The 21,818-nt window shown below is 53.3% G+C and overlaps 2 protein-coding genes across 17 annotated transcripts in view; one reads left to right on the forward strand and one right to left on the reverse strand.

Moving 5' to 3' along the window:
• The window catches only part of PPDPFL (pancreatic progenitor cell differentiation and proliferation factor like), a 185,949-nt gene that overhangs the window by 157,554 nt on the left and 6,577 nt on the right, over window positions 1–21,818 (reverse strand). For 5 of the 16 annotated variants that reach the window (XR_010936544.1, XR_010936541.1, XR_010936540.1 and 2 more), the window contains exon 1: window positions 3,478–3,601. The exons of 4 other annotated variants lie outside the window; for them this stretch is intronic. Coding sequence is in view for 1 of the 12 variants with exons in the window: in XM_067712369.1 (XP_067568470.1) it covers window positions 3,478–3,484 (7 nt within the window). In the remaining 11 variants the exon portion in view is untranslated. Of the gene's footprint in view, window positions 1–1,248; window positions 1,448–3,477; window positions 3,602–21,818 lie in introns of those variants that run through there. 7 more of the 16 variants (XR_010936553.1, XR_010936551.1, XR_010936549.1 and 4 more) reach the window with 4 other exon arrangements.
• CLXN (calaxin) lies at window positions 3,742–14,358 on the forward strand. The gene is made up of 6 exons (XM_067712367.1): window positions 3,742–3,904; window positions 7,857–8,015; window positions 8,741–8,845; window positions 9,513–9,664; window positions 9,932–10,036; window positions 13,787–14,358. Exons 1-6 carry the CDS (start codon window positions 3,847–3,849, stop codon window positions 13,844–13,846), a joined length of 639 nt encoding a protein of 212 aa, XP_067568468.1. The 5' UTR covers window positions 3,742–3,846; the 3' UTR covers window positions 13,847–14,358.

Below are 21,818 nucleotides of genomic sequence, written 5' to 3' on the forward strand. Positions count from 1 at the left end.
AAAAGCATGAACCACAAAATTAAATTGTGGTAGACTGAACTTCACCAAAACTCAAAACTTTCGCTTTTCAAAGGCCACTAGTAAAAGAATAAAAGTCACAGACTCTATTCTGATAACGGTGTTCCATTCCTAATACATAAAGAACACTTACAACCTACTATTAAAAAGAAATTCAATTCAGTAGTCATTGGGAAATGCAAATGAAAATCACAAGGGGTCTGCACTACACACCCACTAATGACCAGACTTCAGAAGGATGGCAATCCTGACCCAGTAGGACCGGGTGCAAGGGAGCCCTGGGCAGATCCCAAGTCCCTGGAGGGTGATTCAGACAGCACAGTGGCCAGAGCCAGGCTCTGGGCCCGGGACCCAGCGGGCCACAGGAGGAAGCCCAGTGGGTTCCTCAGGACATCATGGGCAGCTCCGTGAGGCTTGGAGGGTCAGCTCCCTTACTCAACCTGCTGACTGATTACTGCTGTCACAGTAATTACTTATCACAGGCCACTCCGTAGTTTCCAGCATCAGAAGCATATGTAAGACGTGAGGGCCCCAACCTCAGTAGACCTCGGGTGTCTGCCTTCCCCACCATCCACTTGCTTAAGGTTCCCAAAAATTACCTAGAGACGTGTTAAGAGCAGTGAGTGTTTGGTGTGTATACTCGGAAAATGTCTTCTTCACTCCCAGCCCTCTAAAGGCCCTGCTGTACATTCACAGGGGTCTCCAGGACGGGGGCTGCGGAGGAAGGGGCTCGGGGTTCCTCCCACTCAGGCGACTCCTCCCCCTGAGTGTGGACCACGGAGCCTGGGCTGTACTGGCAAATGCAGAAGGATGACAGACAGGTGCCAGACAAAGGGATTCAGAGATAAAAACAGACACAAATGTGAGGAGAGAGGGATCATGTACTTCACAGTCCAGTGGGGAGGAGAGATCAGAGAAGGAGAGTCATCACTCAGCGTGGCAAGCGCTGGAAGGGTAGTCCCGAGGCAAAGCAGGAGGACAGAGGCAGGAGGGATTCACTCACAAGAGGGGCCTCAGGGGATGGAGTGAAGGCCTGGCAGCAGTCCTGGAGGGAGACGCCCCTTGCGCTGTCAGGGGGCTGGGGGAGCGGCACAGGGGAGAGAAAGCGGTGAGAGACCAGAGGAGGGTCACCTGCCCGAAAGGTTGGCTCAAGTCCCCACAGAACTTCCCATTACTCGCCCTACAACATAAAACTGGTACAAATGAATAAAAATTATGTAGATAACTAACCTTTATATTTTCCTTTCATTAAAGTAATTTCATAATAGACTTGTAATATACTTGGAAATCAATTCTGTGATGTCATTTCCCACAGCTTCCAAACGCCTCCATCATAAAAGGTCCACACTGAGGGAAACACTTTCATCAATTCGACGTCCAAGCTCTTTATTATGGCAAAATTCCAATTAATTGTGAGTCTAAGAGAAAACTGTTTGCACACAAAATTAAAGGAAGCAGTTATAACTTTCATAGTCACTTTAACGTACTTTTGTGTTCACGAAAGCACCCATCTCAAAGCTGCTTGAACTTTGGAAAGTTCTATGATCACTTCATGCACAGCACAAATTCAGCCCAGTTTTTGATTATTCTATTACTGATTGATTCGATATGAGGTAACTGTTCAGGCCTAATTGCCTCTCTTGGAAAAAGCCCTTGGGACGCAATGCTGCATCTCCTCCCCACAAGCAACAAAGTCTATGGACAGAAATTACCACCGGCTCTGAGATGCACTCAGCAGGCTCTATCAGGCCCACAGCTCGTTCTGGGGTCTAAAAATATTAAGTTCAGGATGTCACAAGAATGTAGAGAACGCTCTGAGGTTTGCCAGTATGTGGACAAAAGACGCCCCTAGTAAATGCCTGCTTTCCCTGAGAAAGGTTTGCAAGACCGTATGGTGAGGCCAGTTCCACAATGCTCTCAGAGACATGAGAGAGACGCTATGGTGAATTTGTAAAGTTTTGGCTAAAAGAATAACATAGAAGGAAGACCGGGGGAAGGGGGAGCTGGGAGTAGGACGCGTCACCAAGGTTTCTCGGCAGGTGCAGGGTCTCTGCTGCTAGAACAGATCTGACTCCTAATCAGCCTTCTGTGGCACTGCCCTTCCATTGGCTTTTCCACTTTAAGGGAACACAGATGGCGGGGCCCAGGCCTGAAGCTTAGGAAGGAAGAATGGATTTGCTCCCCAAAGGTGCTCGAGAAGCTTCCAGTGCATGAGGTCTGCCCAGACGCCTGAACTCGCGCAGAGAGGAGGTTGCTCCCCAGACACGCCGGCAGGGAGTCTGTTCAGCACACCTGGTAGGGACGGGAGCGGCTCCCCTTATTAGCCCCAGACAGCCACGCTTTGGGCTGCTTGCCTTTCTAACGAGCACCCCAACGATCTCTAAGGACTAAATATTTGCCACGGCTCTGGCATCTGACAGATCACTAAGGTCTCGCAGTGCGTGTGTCAGAATACATCCATCTCCATCTGTCCCCTACAGTCCTGTTAGAAACGCCGCACCTGCCGGACAAGGGCACGAACAGGAATACCGCTTAACCGTTAACGGTGGCCATCTCACATTCACTATCACTTCATATTAATTAACAGTTCTCAGGGAATCTGCTTCAGGATCATACAGTGCCTGCCTGCCTTCCCCAAGCATCCTCGACCCTGGATTCAAGCAGCACCCCAGTCCTCCATTCAACAAACAAATGAAACAAGGAAAGAGAATCAGAGACCTCATGTGGGGTTGTTACATACCGTTGGCAGAATTTTTCTGCTTTCAGTTTAACAATGACAGTACACACACTATAGAATAATTTGTATTCAAAAGCATTTTGCCTTCTGAAGCGAAACAAGTGACATGTGGGAGAATATTGTAGGTTTTTTGCTCCTGGCTGAGCTGACCCATGTTATCGCTGTCTTAATTCAAAGAGGGTGTTTCATCTGTGTTAAGAGCAGAAAGTCCTCTCATAGTAAAGACGTAAGGACTAGCCTTTGCAGTCAAAGAACCTGTCTTTCAAATAAGTAGAAGATCCATTTTACTGAGATATTTTCCAGAAAAGCAAGGTCAGGCTGTACCCCAGAGCTAGTGTCAGCTGTCAGCTCGTCTTTATTTGGGAGGTTGCCTCTTTAACAAGCTGAAAAGTTGCCAGGGGCTCTCCCCAGACTCCACGGACAGTCTCCAGCCCCACCTCAAGAATGAATGAGGGGGCGGGGAACTACTCCAAGCGCCTCTTGCTCTCTGCAGCATCACCAAAAACTTGAAGATATCCTGTGGCAGACTCCCTCCTGGCAAAAGGACTGGCAACCTGAGAGCGAGCCCCTCACCCTCCCGCGCCCGAAAAGCCGTCGTCTGGACCACACGTGCTCATTCCTGCAACCCCCGGGTTCCCAGACCTCGCTGAGGATCTGAAGCCTCCCTGGTGTAGCGCTCACCACCCAAGACATCCCCACAGAATTCAGCCCTGAGGACTCACGGTGCATCTCATGAAAGGGGTTGTGAACTCGAGCCAGCCACACCTGGAGGGTCACCCGCCGACGTCACAGTCGGAACGCGGTCGCAGCGCGCCTGGCCGGCCCTCCCAGGGAGACAGTGCCGGCCGGCCCGGGAGCCAATCAGCTGCCGCCCAGGCGTTGCCATGGCTCGTCGCCCGGTTAGGATCACGCCCACCCCAGCCCGGCAGCCAATCGGCGGCCGCCAAGCCGTTGCCATGGCCACGTCGTGTGTTAGGACCGCGCACGCGCACAGGGGAGACTCGCCAGCAGCCCCAGGCCCAGGCCTCGCGAGGGTCCCGGCAGCCGCCCCACTGGACACGGGCCGCGACCCGGTTCCCTGAGCGGCCGGCATGAACCGCAAGAAGCTGCAGAAGCTAACGGACTCCTTAACTAAAAATTGCAAGCACTGTAAGTAAGAATCAGGTGCCGGGTGTGCAGAGGCTCCTGGGCCAGGTCCTGTCCTACCCGGTGCTACTGTTCCGCCTGCAGAGCCCGAGCGCAGTCGGAGCCCTCTCCACGCCCGACCCTAAAGAGGAGTCTGGAAGGGAACACCAACATCAGCTCCTTGGGGCGGGCACTCCTGGCGCCCACGATCTTAAGGCGCATTTCCAGTATCCAGGTATCTAGCACGCACATACTTGCTTCTCAAACCTTCTCTTAACTTACCCTTACGCTATAGAAACGGGATTTATGTACCCTGGAGACACATGTGGATTTAGCTTCAGACACAGGTGGAAAACAAGCACTAAAAACCACCGAACTCAAGAAAAGTAGCCCAACCAACAGCTCTTCTTAGAGCAAATCAACTGGCAAGGTCCAAGTTTTGGGAATTACCAAGAGACCTATAAGGGAAAGTGGTTATCAGGGGTTGAACATCCTTAGGACAGACACGGTGAAGTGGCCCAGAAACTTGTATCTCAGAGCAAGGAAATGTGCCTGGAATCCAAGAAGCTCAACAAAGCTAAACACACAGTAAAGGATCTGTTCCCAACTCTAGACCCAACTTTCCAGCAAAGTGAAGGATTAGACTTGGCAGGTGGCAAGATGGACACCTATTGAAGACATCTGCTCCCATCTCACACATAGTCTGAAAAGTGGTCCTAGAATTTCACAGGTAACCTTAGAATTATATTCAGACTGAAAAACAGGACTGTGCTTGGGCAAGGAAGCTGTGGATATGGCTTAGATGAGGGAGATATGTGACGAGAAATCTTAGAAGTTGAGTGCTTATCGCAATAATCCCACAGCCATAATCCCAAGACTACTCCCACTGTGCAAAGAAAGAACAAACATGTTCTCATGTAGTCCTAGAGATTATGGGATCTAGTGCCTTCTAATCATACTCAGTATCTTATATGATGAGTGGTAGGAAATCCTGTCAGGATGGTGCTGGAAATAAAAGTTACGTCTAAAAAAAGTCATCCTATAATTTAAGATATTATCATGGTTATTACAATCTGATGAGAGTTTTGTTCTGTTGTTTTTCTTAAAATACTTTCATTTGTGGGAAAAGGCCAGATCTTAAACATCTAGTAAACATTTTAAATAAACAGTGCAATAACTGCTATACACAACGAACACTGAATTTGATTTAGTTCCTGTTCAAGTGAGTTTGCAATGTATTGCAGATATTCTGTGAACATATTCAAAGATGTGAGGGCTTCCCTGGTGGCTCAGTGGTTAAGAATCTGCCTGCCAATGCAGGAGACACTGGTTCAAGCCCTGGTCCGGGAAGATCCCACATGCGGAGCAACTAAGCCCGTGCGCCACAACTACTGAGCCTGCGCTCTAGAGCCTGCGAGCCACAACTACTGAGCCCTCGCGCCGTGACTACTGAAGCCCGCGCACCTAGAGCCTGTGCTCCGCAACAAGAGAATCCACTGAAATGAGAAGCCCGTGCACTGCAACGAAGAGTAGCCCCTGCTCGCCGCAACTAGAGAAAGCCTGTGCGCAGCAACGAAGACCCAACGCAGCCAAAAATAAAATAAATTTATAAAAGGAAAAGATAAGCGAAAACACAGCAAGAAAACCAGTCAACTCTTTTGATTTTTGTCCTACATAAAAATTTTAAAGTGAACCTTAAGAACCTTGATGATTACCAGTTAAATTCTATAGAAATAGTGACTAATCATGGGCATTATAATAATTTTGAGTTTCTTTAAACAGAGGACGTTTCTTCTAAAGTCAGATTTCCTTTTAGTTGCCAGGTGATAATCCCACCAAGATGAAATGGATAGATTTTGTAGAATCAAAGAAGAAAGTATCTTAAATGTTTGTCTAGTTAATCCACCATTCTGCAGATCTGATCTGCACAGCAGACTTACACCTTACAAAAAGATGAAAATCCATTCTCGAATTTCCTTAATTTCATTTAGTATTCTTTTTTCCCAATATTTATTTATTTATTTGGCTGCGCTGGGTCTTAGTTGCGGCACGTGGATCTTTTAGTTGTGGCATGATATAAGAAACATTTCAGCAAGAGAATTTTTCCTGTGGAAAAATTACCCATCTTGGATCTTTTGGGGAATAAATTGAGCTAATACTCTTTCATTTTTATTTCAGCTGAGATGGGAAATGGCTAATCAACATCCCCTCAGCTAGCATTTCATATATGTGATCAGACTGCATCATTCTTCATGCAAGGTTTTCTTCCCCAGCCATTAACATCACTTTTTATTTTTAGAGTTTTTTATTGTGGTTAAATAGACATGACATAAAATTTACCATTTTAATTATTTTAAGTGCACCGCTCAGGGGCACTAAGTACATTCACATTGTGCAGCTGTCACCACCATCCATCTCCAGAACTTTCTCATCTTTCCAGCTGAAACTCTGTCCCCATTAAACTGTTGCTCCCCACTTCCCCCTCCCGCAGCCCCTGGCACCCACCGTCTACTTTTTGTCTCTATGAATCTCACCACTCTGGGTACATCATATAAGTGAAATCAAATAATATTTGTCCTTTTTCATCTGGCTTGTTTCACTCAGCATGATGTAGTCAGGAGTCAGGCAAGTTGTAGCAGGAGTCACGATTTCCTCCCTTTTTAATGCTGACTCATGGTCCATTGTATGGATGGACCACATCTTATTCATCCACTCATCCACCCATGGACACCTGGATTGCTCCCACCTTCTGGCTGTTGTGACGACTGCTGCTATGAATAATGGTGTACAAGTATCAGAGTCCCTGCTTTCAATCCTTTGGGGCAAATACCCAGAAGTGGAATCACTGGATTCTGTAGTATTTCTATGTGTAATTTTTTTTTGAAGTGACATACCATTCATACCGTTTTCTGTGGCAAGTAAAGGCTCTTTTTAAAATTATAACCATTACATTATTTCTACTATTTATCAATTTATTTACTAAATCATTTGTTTTCCAACGTTTTCAATGTTCGTCTTAAATTGTGGCACCCCCAAACTGGAACTCGCCCTCAAGCCTCTCCTGGCCTGTAAGATGAGGTGGGATTTATCCATTTCTTTGGGCTGTTTTCCTTTACATGCACACAGCTTCCGTCCTTGCTTTTAAAAATACTCAACCTTAATTTTGTCTTGTTTTGAAATAAGATCTTCCCCATCTTCCACCTTTACCTCATATTGAAACTCACCTTTATGTTCTAATGCCAGACACTAATCCTTCCACCTACACACCTCGGACAGCGATGGGGACACAATTAGCTCAGTGTGAACAGCACCACCCTCTCTGCAGTCGTGTGTGTGCAAGCAGGCATGTGTGTGCACACCCTTTAGACACAAAAGTCCTTCCTCCGAAGTGCTGCTGCACGGCTGCCTGTTAATTTCCAGCCCTCACAGCGAGAACCTTCCTGGGTGCTAGGATATGCTTAACTCCTTCCTTATTGGAAAATAGGTGACTCTGCTTTCCAAACTCTGGCGCACGGCTTCACGAAGGCTAATGTGAGATGAAAGTCGTTGCCTGGTTTGGGGGAGGCTGGTATCTATTTCCAGGGAAGAGTTAAACTGCAAATCTCACGAATGCCTATAATCAAAATGCTGGGGGAAAGCTACCATTTTTAACATCGCCTTGGTTACTCAGAATCAGACCCCACAATCCGCATTCAGGTGACCTGGCTAATATTATCGTCCTTTTTCTAACTGTGACTGCACTTACATCTGTTTGGAGGGACGGCTGCTGCCCTTACTTCAGTGGGAACTTCTGGGTAGTGACCATCCTCTGGTAACTCGAGGGTCATGAATCTCAAAAGAGGACCGTCTCCTGTTGACAGCTGCCCATTCATGATTCCAGTGTTGTTTGTCTACAAAACTCATTTGTGCAAAGTTTAAGTTGGACATTAAAGATTAAAAGGCGTTTTTGTTACATCTCAATTTCATTCTTTCACAGTTAATAAATTTGAAGTGAAATGCCTTATCAATCTTTTCTATAACTTGGTGGGTGATGTGACAGAGCGGCAGGGTTTGGACGTCGGGCTGGATCGGAACGCCTTTCGGAACATCCTGCACGTGACATTTGGGATGACGGACGACATGATCATGGACAGAGGTGAGCGGACGTCAGTGTCTAGACGGGCCAAATCCAGCCATAACTGGGAAAAACAGTTTGGAGTTTGGACAAACTCTGGGCGGGAAGCTTCACGTTCTGTGTTTCCAAATCCATTTGAACATAAAAGTTTAATTTTTACATTCATAGGGAAGCACGGTAGGGAAGAAGGTAGCAACCACTCTTTCTGTGGATTTAGGAAGAGGACAAAGTCAACTTGAATAACTAGGTTTCCTTTCTTTACATCAGAAAACCCGAGCTATTTATATTCCTACTTAGTAAATAGAACAATAAATAATCGTTTTAAAAGGACATTTAAACTTCCTTACATCATCAAGAGTATTCCAATAAAAGTTAAGATATAATCTTATCTATCATGTAATAGCAGTACTTTTCTTGGGTAACAAAATATAAAATTATGTTTTATGTTAATATATCAACAAATTTAATGTACCTATATGTGTATACGTTCACTGTTGATTCATGTATTTAGCTATTCAGAATTTACTTGTTCCCACAAAGTATGAAGGGAAACGTGAACGCTTAAGTAAAAGAGTTTTCCGATGTTACGACATCTTAGTTTCCTCCTTTATCAAATGAGAACATGGGACCATATGGGCGTGAGGTTTCGCCTAAATTTCAGAAGTGCGTAGCCCTGTGCGGGTCCGTCACCGAGAATAGAAACGCAGCACAAGTGTCACATTTTTTACTTCTCTCTTTTTTTTTAGTATTCCGAGGGTTTGACAAAGACAATGATGGTTGCATAACTGTATCAGAGTGGGTGTATGGATTATCCGTGTTTCTTCGAGGAACTCTGGAAGAGAAAATGAAATGTAAGACTTCGTGTTATCCTATTGGTTTGCACTTTACGATAAGTACCTCGAAAGAGTGAAAATCATCAATGTCTTCCAGCCCAGCCAGTGGGGTGGGTTTGTGTGTTGTTTGCTTGGTATGAATTCCCATCAGCCTCTTTTACGGAGCAAATTCAGGTCAATAATAAGGGTTGAAAAAAATTAATAAAAAGGCAAATCAAGAAGTTCTGAGGCGGAATCCATGCCAAGCCAGACTGCACAGGCAGGTGGTGCACGTGCGGACCACGTACGCATGCGTTTACGTATGAAGGTGGTAAGTGCTTTACATATTTTGTTACTCAAATTGTCATCATACAACATCGATTCAAGTTTCTGATTCTTAGTTAATTCCTAATTCATCCCAATGAACTCTGTTTAAGAGGCGCAGTTCAATCCGTTTTCCAAGGTTTTCACGGTGAGAATGTTAAGTCGTTGCTCCTTGGCCTGCTCTTTGAAGCTAAGTGTAGGAAACTTTCTAAGGATTGTTGAGTATGTTCAGTAAGCGGACATCAGGCATTTGTTAGGGGAATTGATTGCCCTGAGGCCCGAGGCTTGATGTAAACACCACTGGAGCCCTGGGCCTTGAACACCATCAGAACCAAGGCCGCCTTCCTGGCCGCAGCACATTCGTACCGGTTCTTTCTTGAAGATTGCTTTGACGTGTTTGACTTGAACGGCGACGGCTTCATCTCGAAGGAGGAGATGTTCCACATGCTGAAGGATAGCCTCCTGAAGCAGCCGTCCGAGGAGGACCCCGACGAAGGAATCAAAGACCTGGTGGAAATAACCCTGAAGAAAATGGTACGATGGGTAATTTAGAGTTTTCTCGTGAAATCCACAGATGTGGGGTAGAAATAAGAACTCAAATTAGAGTAACTCTCAGTTTCCTGCCTGGTGAAAGACAGCACTCGGACTGTGCTCTTTTATCATAATATGACAGTTCCTTTCAATTTCAGTACTTAGCCTCATACTTTTCTGACGTCTTCTTTGTGAACACTGGGCCATGAGAAGACAGTGTGTGTTTGTGATGTTTTCCATGTTAACTGCGGTGTGGCCGGTTGCCCCCAGGACCACGACCACGACGGGAAGCTGTCCTTCGCAGACTATGAACAGGCTGTGAGGGAGGAGACTCTTCTGCTGGAAGCATTTGGACCGTGTCTTCCTGACCCAAAGGTAACGGCACTACATTCACAGAACAGTGACCAAAATGTCACGTAGGGGGCTTCCCTGGTGGCGCAGTTGTTGAGAGTCCGCCTGCCGGTGCAGGGGACACGGGTTCGTGCCCCGGTCCGGGAGGATCCCACATGCCGCGGAGTGGCTGGGCTGTGAGCCATGGCCACTGAGCCTGTGCGTCCGGAGCCTGTGCTCCGCAACAGGAGAGGCCACAACAGTGAGAGGCCTGTGTAACCAAAAAAATAAATAAGGAGCACGGAAACAGGCTGCAGGGAGATGGGGGTATGGCTGGAAGGACAAGGAAGTGTCCCCGGGTCTTTGCGGACACAGCGGTCAGCCGGGGAGAAGGGCCCAAGCAGAGAGAATGACATGCATGAGCGAGGGAAGCGGGGGATACAAAGGAACCTGTATTAGGTTCATGAGACTGATGATGAAGCGGGAAGACACAGAGGGCCAAGTCCATGGAGCTCGGAGCTGGATTTTGTCTTGAAGATCACGAGGATTTGTTGGAAGATTTTAGGCAGATGGAGGGATGTGATATATAAATATTACCCTATACCCACCCACCCCAGTCTCTAGTCTGTATCTCCAGCTGCCTTCTCAACATACGGAGTAAATGATCTCAATAAACTCTTGATTTTCTCCCAAACTTGCCCCTCCCCCAGTCTTCCCTAACTCAATAAATGACACCCCCCGCACTCAGGTGTTCAGTCAAAACCCTAGGAGTCATCCTTAACCTCTCTCTCGTAACACTTTTCGCTACTCTTTCAAAATAAACCCTTGAATATAATCTCTTCTCCCACGTCTGTTGGCCACCAGCCCCCATCAAGTCGCTGTCATCAGTCACCCAGCCCAGGTCATGCTTCCACTGCTGTCCCCCTACTGACTGCCCTCCACAATATCCAGGATATGTAAAAACACAAAGGCTCTCAGGCCCCTCTGGTGCTCGAGCCCCTCCCTGGCGGGCCCTGAAGTCTGCACGAGGCCCCTTTCTCTCTTTCCAGCCACGTCTCCTGCTGTGTCCTGTCCCCTCTTCCCCTGGAGCCCCCCCGGCCACCTGCCCTGCCTCCCTGGTGCCCTTGTGCTCGCCGTGACCTCTGTCCAGAATGTTCCCTCCAGACCTCGCCTCGTTCAGTCTCTGCTCAGATGCTGTTGATCATCTTAACTTCTCCTCCCCTCCATCCCCGACCCTGCTTCTTTCTCTTCACAGTTCTTATCGTCACACAGAATATATTTACTCACTTATTGTCTGTCTTGACATGTAGATGTAAGGTCCCTAAAGCAGGAACTTGGGAGGTTTTCACCATATTTCCTCACATGTAGTGTGTAGCACATGGTGGGTCCCTAGTAAATGTTGAGTGGATGGATGGATGGACAGGTGGGTGGATGGATGGATGGACAGGTGGGTGGATGGACGGGTGGATGGGTGGAGGGGTGGGTGGATGGATGGATGGATGGGTGGATGGATGGATGGGTGGGTGGGTGGACGGGTGGATGGGTGGGTGGGTGGACGGGTGGATGGATGGACGGGTGGGTGGGTGGACGGGTGGATGGGTGGATGGATGGACGGGTGGGTGGGTGGATGGGTGGGTGGATGGACGGGTGGGTGGATGGATGGACGGGTGGATGGGTGGATGGATGGACGGGTGGGTGGATGGGTGGACGGGTGGACGGGTGGATGGATGGACGGGTGGACGGGTGGATGGATGGACGGGTGGATGGGTGGATGGATGGATGGACGGGTGGATGGGTGGATGGATGGATGGGTGGATGGATGGACGGGTGGGTGGATGGATGGATGGATGGGTGGATGGATGGACGGGTGGATGGGTGGACGGGTGGACGGGTGGATGGATGGACAGGTGGATGGGTGGATGGGTGGGTGGATGGGTGGATGGGTGGATGGATGGATGGATGGACGGGTGGGTGGATGGACGGGTGGGTGGATGGACGGGTGGGTGGATGGATGGACGGGTGGGTGGATGGGTGGATGGATGGATGGGTGGATGGATGGACGGGTGGATGGATGGACGGGTGGGTGGATGGATGGATGGATGGGTGGATGGATGGACGGGTGGATGGGTGGACGGATGGATGGGTGGATGGGTGGATGGATAGACGGGTGGATGGATGGACGGGTGGATGGGTGGATGGGTGGATGGATGGATGGATGGACGGGTGGGTGGATGGACGGGTGGGTGGATGGATGGATGGGTGGATGGATGGACGGGTGGGTGGATGGATGGATGGATGGGTGGATGGATGGACGGGTGGGTGGGTGGACGGATGGATGGGTGGATGGGTGGATGGATAGACGGGTGGATGGATGGACGGGTGGATGGGTGGATGGATGGATGGGTGGATGGATGGACGGGTGGGTGGATGGATGGATGGATGGGTGGATGGATGGACGGGTGGATGGATGGACGGGTGGATGGGTGGATGGGTGGATGGATAGACGGGTGGATGGATGGACGGGTGGGTGGATGGGTGGATGGATGGATGGGTGGATGGGTGGATGGACAGGTGGATAGTTGGATGGAAGATGGGTGGATGGATGGACGGGTGGGTGGATGGGTGGACGGGTGGATGGATGGATGGGTGGATGGATGGATGGACGGGTGGATGGATGGACGGGTGCGTGGATGGGTGGACGGGTGGATGGGTGGGTGGATGGATGGGTGGATGGGTGGATGGGTGGATGGATAGACGGGTGGATGGATGGACGGGTGGGTGGATGGGTGGATGGATGGATGGGTGGATGGATGGATGGATGGGTGGATGGGTGGATGGACAGATGGATAGCTGGATGGAAGGGTGGGTGGATGGATGGATGGGTGGATGGGTGGACGGGTGGGTGGATGGGTGGATGGATGGGTGGGTGGATGGGTGGATGGACAGGTGGATAGTTGGATGGAAGGTGGGTGGATGGATGGGTGGAGAGATCTCAGAAGTGCCTGAGGGAGAGTCCTGGATCTATGTCCTTCCATCTCCTCAGAAACTCCATCATTTACCTTCATCTTTACCCTACATCTTCAACCTCCTTCCTCACTACTAAAACCTTCCCATCAGAATTTAAACAGACCTAAACCTGTCACATGTGACAAACAAAAGGGAAGGAAGGGAGGGAGGGAGGGAAGCAAAGGAGAGAGCTTCCCCTAGTTCCACACCTGCTTCTATTTCCTGTCCAAGGCTTGTTTTGTCACAGCCAAGCGTCTTGGAAGAATTGTCCATGTTTATGACCTACACGACCATCGCTTCTTCCCGTCCCCTCTTGCAACTGCTCTTGCCAAGGTCACCCGCACCTTGCTGAGAAAGCCCAGGCGGTAGGCCCTTGGGTTCTTGTCTCGCTCGACCTCGTCCCTCCCCCACCCCCTGCTCTCCATCCAGAGCCTCCCGAGCCAGGAGGCATCTCCCTTTCGTGCTGAGCCCCCTGGACCCCTGATGCGCTCACACTCCTGCAGCCCCCACTGCAGTGAGCTGAGCTCCCGGCTCCTGGCTGAGAGCCTAAGCTCATGGCAGGGGCTCCTGGGAGCCAGGCCATGTGGTCTCGCCCACCCTGTGGGCCCAGAACCAGCGCTGGGCTGGAGCAGAGTCCACGCCTGCGGGTGAACACGCAGCCCCTCCCAGGTCCCCGACCCCACTCCTCCTCGGTCACTGCCCATCTCTTCGGATGTTAGGAGGCCTAAGGAACATTTTTTGTTTATTTTTTTGAAAGTCTGTACTAATTTGAACACTTTCATTTTGCAGAACCAGAAAGAATTTGAAGCCCAAGTATTCAAAGATCCAAACGAGTTCAACGAGGTGTGAATTCCTAAATGTCTTGTTGTCTCAAGTGAGTAGAAAAGGAGCCTCATCCGTGTTGTGTATTTTTCCTGCTTAGCTCGGAACGTGGTTGTGAATTGCGTGTTTGGTGAGAGGGGTCAGGGCTGACTAACGTGTATCATTCAACTTTGGCGTAAGACGCCACTAAGATAGACGAAGACAAGGGGTTCCTTATTAGCTGTGGTTGGGTTTGGCCAGACGAGTGAACACTGCGGAGACAAGGTATCACCTAGACTGTCTGTTGACACATAACTGTCATAAAATGTTTGTATGAATGAAATGAATAGAGAGACTATATCATCATGAGTTATTTTCCTCACGTCAGAAAGATGCTGGGCACGCGTTTAAAAATCACTGAAACTCTGTGTCTTCCTCCCACCCTCCCTGTCCCACGGAGACATATGTATACGTACAGCTGATTCACTCTGTTATAAAGCAGAAGCGAACACACCATTGTAAAGCAATTATACTCCAATAAAGATGTTAAAACAAAATCACTGAAACTACTGAGTTTCCTCTGGAGCAGGAAATGATCAAGGTGGCACCCAGAGCACAACGGTTCTGGCATTTAGCGTTGGAACGTCTTTCTGCTGGGCCCTGAGGGAGACTCAGAGACACGGAGCCTGTGTGCATACGATCTGTGTTACTGTTTGAGGCGTCTGAGGGCACAGCCCGCTGCCCAGAGCGGCCCTGGGTAAACACCAGGGATGCACAGTACCACGAGGCACCAGGAGGCAAACCCACCTGTGGGTGGGCAGAGGCAAGAGTGCTCTTCCCTGGACCTGAGGGGTGAGGCCCGGGTGCGGCTCTCAGCTTCCCTCTGGAGTCAGCCGGAGGCCGCCCTTGCCGGCGGATGAGGAGCTCGCTCTCTGTCTGGCTCCGCTGTGTCTCCACCTGGACCCCATTCTTGGTCCCCATCCCCCGCCCTGCCCCTCAGTGCATTCCCCCCACACCTGGGACTCCCCTTGTGCAGCCCCTCGTCTGGGGTCACATCCCACTGTACCCACTGGCCAGGAAGCCCTGAAGACAGCCCTGCCTTCCCCCTGCCCCCCACTCTCCAGCAGGTGCCCCTGGGCGTCAGGTAGCAGCTTGAGAAAGAAGGGCTTGTGAGGCTCTTTCCCTGCCCTTCGCGTTTGGATATTGCCACATTTTTGCTGTTACAGATACTTCCCGAAATGAACTGTCCTTGTAGATAAACCTCTTCACGTGCATCGTCGCTTACTTACTTGGGGTAACTTTGTAGAAGTAGGAATGCTGGCTTTCAGGCCTGCATCATTTTGAGATTTCCAGCACATGTGACCTCACACCCTCCGGGAAGACCGGCTGGGCCAACGCGTGAGGACAGATCCCGTCCCTGTGCCGCACCGTCTTTTAACTTCTTTGCCAACGCGTGGGCCCTAACTGACCGTGATTTGAACTCATGATGCAAAGAACTAATGCTTTGCGTCTGTCCCTAAACATCGTGTTGTAGGTTGGGTACAAATTGACTTCCACGTGGATAACCCTGTTTTATTACTTGACTTTATTTAAAACTAAAAAAACCTTTAAAACAATTCTCCGTAACTGTGGTGGAACTGAAGAGGATGCCAGCACCTGAGGGAGAAGCCACAGCCTCCCCGGGCAGCTCAGAGCATGCCCTGCCTCCTGAACCCCTCTTCAAGATGTGCCCCAGTCGCCTCCCCCTGCACCTTGCTCGAGAGTCCCGGCCTCTCTTCATGCCACCACTGTGGTAACTCAGAGGAGTTTAGCACCAAGGAGTCACTCGACTCCGGGGCAGCTCATCCGAGTACCCGCGTCCCTCTGAGGACCCCTGTGTCCTCGAGCTCCGCGCTGGGCCCCGCTGCTGACCCCCGCCCAGGCTCAGCCCATCCTGCCCGCTCGGCACGGCGCCTGCCTCGGGCGGCAGGGTCGGGCTGCGGGAAGCGGTCATAACCTGGAGAGTTGAACGCAGCCTTCCTCTCACTGGCTCCTCTGAGTGGGGCTTCCCTCCCCTCCCACCAGCCCCCCGCGCCGTGGGAGGCCCCTCTGGGGGGCTGCGTGGCCTCCACGCAGCACAGAGAGATTCTGTTTGGGAAACAATCCTTTTGTTTTTCAACTACAGGATTTGAAAGCTATCACTGAAAACTGGTAGTCCTGCATTCTTAACCTGCAAATATCTTTGGGAACAAGATTGCACTTGTGAGAAGTCAAGCCTGCAATTGCCTGCGAGTCCCACCTCGGGCTAAGCCGGGAAGGGGGGGTAACCCAGCCTAAGACTAAGTCAGCCCCTGGCCTCGCCCGGTCCGCAGTGTCGACGAGGGCTCCGCGCCCTGCGCCGCCCCTGCCGCCCCCACAGCACCAGGCATCCCTGCGACAGCCCCTCCCCCCGGCCCAGCACGAGTTATGTCACTGAATGAAAGGAGATTGTTCAAGGGAATTCCCACCGCATACGCTCGGAAACTGTGAAGACAGCCGCGTCTAGAGAAGGTTCCTCCAAGTGTATCTTTCCTGATGTGTTTGCTCACCGCCCCCAACCCTCCCAGTTGTCAAGGTTCACATGCAGCTGCCGTAAAAGATACACAACGGAATAGGCTTGTCCCCAGACTAGCGCTCGTTACGACGCACTGACTGTGCAATCGCCTGGCAATGCCCAGAAGGGCTGAAGTCGCATGTGTCCCCCACCTCAGGGGCCGCGCTCCATCCAGGTGGAGCACAGGACCTCCTGGAGCGTCGCCAGTCTCGGTCACCCCTGAAGGAGGAGCCGTCCCCAAACACACCTGAGAGCCAGCCAGGAGGTGCCCACTTCCCAGCAAGAGGAGGGGCGGCCGGGCTGGGGACGGGCTGGGGACTCCACATCGCATCCCCAAGGCATGCAGCGCTCAAGGTCCCTGCATCCCAAGCGTGGCTTCCTGTGCCCTGTGCCGCCCACTGAATCCGCCAGGAAAACGCTCCTCCCCCGAGACCCGCATCCCCTGTCTGTCTCCACTTCCTGCTGCCTGGCCGGACTCGGCACCCCTGCGGGAGAGGCTGTCCACCCAGAGGGCATTTGACAAAATTGGGTGGCGTCCAGGTCATCCTGCCCTGGACCTTGTGCACCCGTTTCCTGTCCCCACCCCCAAGTCTCGGTGTGGACGACGGCACAGTGGCTCAGAGCCCAGGGCGGCAAGCAGGGACGGAGCAGGCAGAAAGATGGGCACGTCCTGTCTCCAGTGGCAGCAGGGGCCGAGCCACCGCCTCCTAGTGGGAGCGGTCAGCCTGGAGCTCAGGCCCGTCCAGAGGCTAATGGAAACCATCTGGTCCTTAATAACCTTTAGAATACAACGGGGTCAGAAGAGGAATAACAGTCCCTGTGATCTCAGTGACACATCATACAAAACCCCAACGAGCACTTTTGCTTGAGGTGTCACGCTAAATGCTACGCGATCACCCCATGCTTCCCACTCAGTCCTGGGGGCAACCAAGGGCATGACCTCCCGTCCCATCCGAGATCCACTGTCCCTCCAATGGAGGGAGTCAGGGTTTAGGGAAATCAAGAAACTTCCTCCGCGCACCGAAGTGATACAGAGCCAGGCCACACTCAGCCCTTGCCTGGATCTAAGGGTAAACCTTCCCTCACGGTCGCGGAAGGGGACGTCCACTCTCCTTGCTGCTCAGGGTGACCGAGGACAGCTCCCTGCAGGGGCTTCCTGCTTCCCTTCCTGGCGGCCGGGCCGCCACGTGGTTTATGCGCGCAGAGGGGGCCGCTGGGCCTCTCCAGGGCTCTTCACGTCAGAAACACCTGGGAATGTTCTTTCTTTCGTTGAATTTCCAATTTGCATGTAAAGGCACCCGTTTCCGGAACAAAGAGCAGTCAGGACACTAGGCTGGGCCCCGCCCAGTCACGAGGGCAGCCACGCACAAGGCGGGGTGGAAGGAGAGGTGAGGCCACTGTGGGCTGCTGGGGGGGATGGCAGAAGTCCTCTGGGATGGGGGGGCTGGGCCCCTCACGGAGGCCAGGGCAGCGTAGAGAGGTTTCCATCCGGAGAAGCAGATGTCAGGAGCCGAGTCCACGGGACCCAGCAGCAAACGCAGACGTGGTGACGTGGCTCTCGCCAAGGGCCGGGAAGCAGCCCAAGGACCCCAGCTGTGGGGAAGGGCGGGTTTGCGCCAGGCCCCGCCTGCGGTCATGCTCTGACGGCCCGACACGGGCCACGTGGACTTGAACGTCTGACAGAAGCGCAGAGTGGTTTGTGGACGGTGGGGCCAGAGTGTGCACCGTGCATCGAGACTGCGAGGGGAAGCTGTGGTCCTATCAGGCCCGTGTGATTGGGGCTGTCCTGCAAAGCTGGGCCCACGGTCTCCCGACCCACAGGCTACAGATTACCCCACAGGTGCATCTCAGGTAAAGCGGGAGCAGTGCCTACTCTCTCTGCCTCCATTTCACCTCACAGGGTCTTTGAGAATGAGTAAGGATCAGCCTACAGTGCCGTTCTGTCAACTGTAAAGTGCGAAATGAATACGAGGTTAATAAAGGTATGTGGTGGACATGAGGGCCAGTGTTCTCACCAGGGGCTCGTAGGTGATGAATAAATAAGAGCACAGGCAGGGCTTCCCTGGTGGCGCAGTGGTTAAGAATCCGCCTGCCAGCGCAGGGGAGACGGGTTCTAGCCCTCGTCCGGGAAGATCCCACATGCCGCGGAGCAACTAAGCCTGTGCGCCACAACTACTGAGCCTGCGAGCCACAAGTACTGAGCCCGTCAGCCACAACTACTGAAGCCCGTGCGCCTAGAGCCCGTGTTCTGCAACAAGAGAAGCCACTGCAATGAGAAGCCCGTGCACCACAACGAAGAGTAGCCCCTGCTCGCCACAAGGAGAGAAAGCCCGCGCACAGCAACAAAGACCCAACACAGCCAAAAATAAAAACAAATAAATAAATACATTTATAAAAAAAAAAAATACAGGCAGCCTTGACTTGAAGAACCCAGCTCTGGGTCCTCCCTGTGGACAAACGTGGGGCATCGCTTAAGTGACGGAGCCACAGGCAGATGAAGGGCGTCTCGAGAAATGCCTTCAATAATCTAACGTATTTAGAGAAATGAATCTCATGGAGCCAGGATAAAACTCCAGAGGAAGCGTCACTAGGATCTTCACGAACATGACACGCTTGGAGTCTGTTTTAACGAAACTGCCCCCCATTAACACACACACACACACCACCCTCATCACAGACTCACAGAAACATACAGCACTTCATTCCCTTCAAGAGGAACATTCGAGCCCCTTGAATTTTCCTCTCACCCCAAGACGCCACCAGCCCCAAACAGCAAGCACTGTCCGGCTAACGTCTCTTCCTGACAAACCGCACTCAGCGCTCAGTGTGCTTGTGGTGCCGGCTCTAAGGTGCTGATATCACAGAGGAACTAACAGGCTGTAGGGTTTGCATGAAAGCACAAGAGCCCAAAAGCCCACTGAGTAAACACGAGCTGCGTCCACGTTATGTGAGCTCGAGCCGGCCAAGTTCACACCTGGGGCTGCTTGCCACGTTCCTAACTGGGACAGGGTAAGTTTGACTAAGTGCAGAACAGGCTTCTTGCCTCCTTGCATTTCTAAATATGACTTGATGCTGATTCTGACTCGTAAAATTCAGGAAAGAACACAGCAGCCCTAGAAACTAGGGTCAGTCATCAGCTGGGAAGCGGATGCACCTCCTTCTTGCCGAGGACTCTGAAAACCATCCTGCTGGATTTGGGCACGGTGCCCCAGGTTCGGTGTCTGCAGACCACAAGCCAGGTGAGAAGAGTCCCACTGTCCCACCTGCAGGGAGCACAGAGTCCAGGAAATCGGAGCCGCTGTTGTCTCAGAAAGAAGGAGGAAAGGAGGGGGCGATGGAGGGATAGGAGGGCCAGGAGGAAGGGGCTGGGGGAGGGCATTCCCTGACTGGGAGCACCGTTTTCACCGCGTGAATTTGTTTTAAAGAAAACAGGTAAGATGGAGAGTTAAGGGGCGGCACGTCCCCCCCGCCCTCCGTGCCGGCTAGGAAATCCTGGCCGTGCAGAGTCTCGCCACGGCGGGCACAGCAGGATGCAGAGCAGGCCGGGGCCTGCAGCCCAGCGCCAGGTATGCGGCCCCGCGGCAGGCGCGCCCACGGCAGGTGCAGCGCAGCCAGTGCCGCGGCCCCGGGACGGGAGCCCTGCAGGTGCGGTCGGGACACGTCCCGGCTCTGCAGGAAAGCCACGCGGCTGCCGAACAGCCGAGCGCCCTCCGCCCGCAGGTCCCGGGGTGCAGCGGGGGTGACGCCCGTGGCGGCTCCGAGACGGGGCGTGGGCGGAGGGGTGCCCGGGGCTCCTCTCGGCAGAGGCCTCTCCGGACCCCCGGCGCTGCCCGCCCAGTCCTCGCACCGGCACCCTCCCATCCACCCTCGGCCATCCCTGGGCACGCGGCTCCCCCAGCCTCCCGGCCCCGTGCTGAGAAGCCCCAGAGCCTCCAGCTGCCACCCGAGTCCCCTTGGCGGGCCCAGGAGCCACCGCGTGTTCACACCCACCCACCCTGGGGGGGGAGTCGTGGTTCTTTGTTGAAGGGCCGCTCAGCCCCGATCCCGACCTGTAATCAGAGGCCGTTTTGCAAACAAGCAACTACCGAGTACAGCTGGGGACAGGAGGCAGAAATGGAGGCGCGGGACGTCTTCAGGCCCCCAGCGCTTGGAAGGGGGGCTCCCAGCCCCCCGGGGTGAGGCTGCTAGACTCTAAGGGCAGGGTGCGGGCATGGCCAGGGCACCTTACACCGTCAAAAATCCCACGGGGCTCTGAGGCTGCGGAACTGCTCCAGGGCTGGGTCCAGGGCCCCGGCAGGACGGAGTGGCTGGGAAGGGAAGTGTGGGCGCAAAGAAGGCGCCCAACGGCAGCGAGTGACGACGAGGCGGCAGGAGCCGCCGGGCCTTCAAACCACCCGAGTGGCCCAGCTCGGGGCCCCAGAGCCCTGTGTCTGCCGTGTCGGGAGAGGCCCAGGAGAGGGGCAGGCCTGCTGGGCAGAGGGGGCCTGCAGGAGGGGGGCAGAGCCGGCCCCTCACAGGCCCCGCGCCCTGCGGCCCGCCGGCCGGGGAGGCCTCACGCTCCTCTTGGGTCTCTCCTCTGACGCCACGCCTCCCCTGAGCTCCCGGCGGCGGGCTGCACCTGGGCAGCTGGGCAGAGCGGCACCCCCGGAGGGCGGGGGTGGTGGGCTGCATCCCCGCCGGGTGACTGTCTCCCGGCAGCCCCACCCGCCCCCTGTGATCTTGGTGCCCCCGGTCCACCGGGGCGGCTGCTCCAGGCGAGCCCTGTCGGGACCTGCTGCTGCGGGGGAGGAATACCAGGCGGTCACGTCCCTCAGGTACAGATGGGGTGAGTAGTCACAGAAAATCAAAATCGGGACGATTCTGGGACCCGGGATCCAGAGGTTGTGATCTGAGGCTTTTCTCCCGGAGTACACGGAGCTGCAGGCGGTGCAGCCCTGCGCCTGGGCCTGGGAGGGGGGGGTGTGCAGGTGAGCTGGAGGGGCACTGAGCCCCCGCCCTGCCAGCTCCGGGGCTCCCCTGCGTCCCCAGGGTCAGCAGATGCGCTTCTGGTCGGGCACCGGGCAGGAGCCCCTCTGCGCACCCGGTCCCAGGGCCCAAGGTCCCTCCGGGCCTCACTTCACCCCACGCACGCATTTGGGCCACAGGGATGCCCGCCCGCAGGGCGTGGATACCCAGGGAGGGGGCAGATGGGGTGTACCTGGAGAGCACCGGGCACAGGACAGACGCTCCATCCAGGTCGGCCCTGGACTCAGCCACGCGGGACTTGGACCCGCCGGGCTCTCGGGAGGGGCAGTGAGGCCGGGGCTCCTCGGTCACCCTCAGCAGGCAGACCCACTCGCAGGGGCCCCCGCAGGGGTGGGCGTCTCGGGGGGGTGCCTGGAGGAGCCGGTGTCGGGGGCAGTGGGATCCTCGGACGGGATGGAAAATGCCTTCCCCGCACGTGACTCG

Source organism: Pseudorca crassidens, chromosome 17 (genome assembly GCF_039906515.1).
Source record: "Pseudorca crassidens isolate mPseCra1 chromosome 17, mPseCra1.hap1, whole genome shotgun sequence".
NCBI classification, from domain to species: Eukaryota; Metazoa; Chordata; class Mammalia; order Artiodactyla; family Delphinidae; genus Pseudorca; species Pseudorca crassidens.

Excerpts from the sequence above, each read along its gene's own strand:
- CLXN (XM_067712367.1), top strand. The coding sequence starts at position 3,847 with ATGAACCGCAAGAAGCTGCAGAAGCTAACGGACTCCTTAACTAAAAAT. Across the intron at positions 8,016-8,740 it reads CGACATGATCATGGACAGAG|TATTCCGAGGGTTTGACAAA; the intron begins GTGAGCGGACGT and ends CTTTTTTTTTAG. Across the intron at positions 10,037-13,786 it reads CGTGTCTTCCTGACCCAAAG|AACCAGAAAGAATTTGAAGC; the intron begins GTAACGGCACTA and ends TTCATTTTGCAG.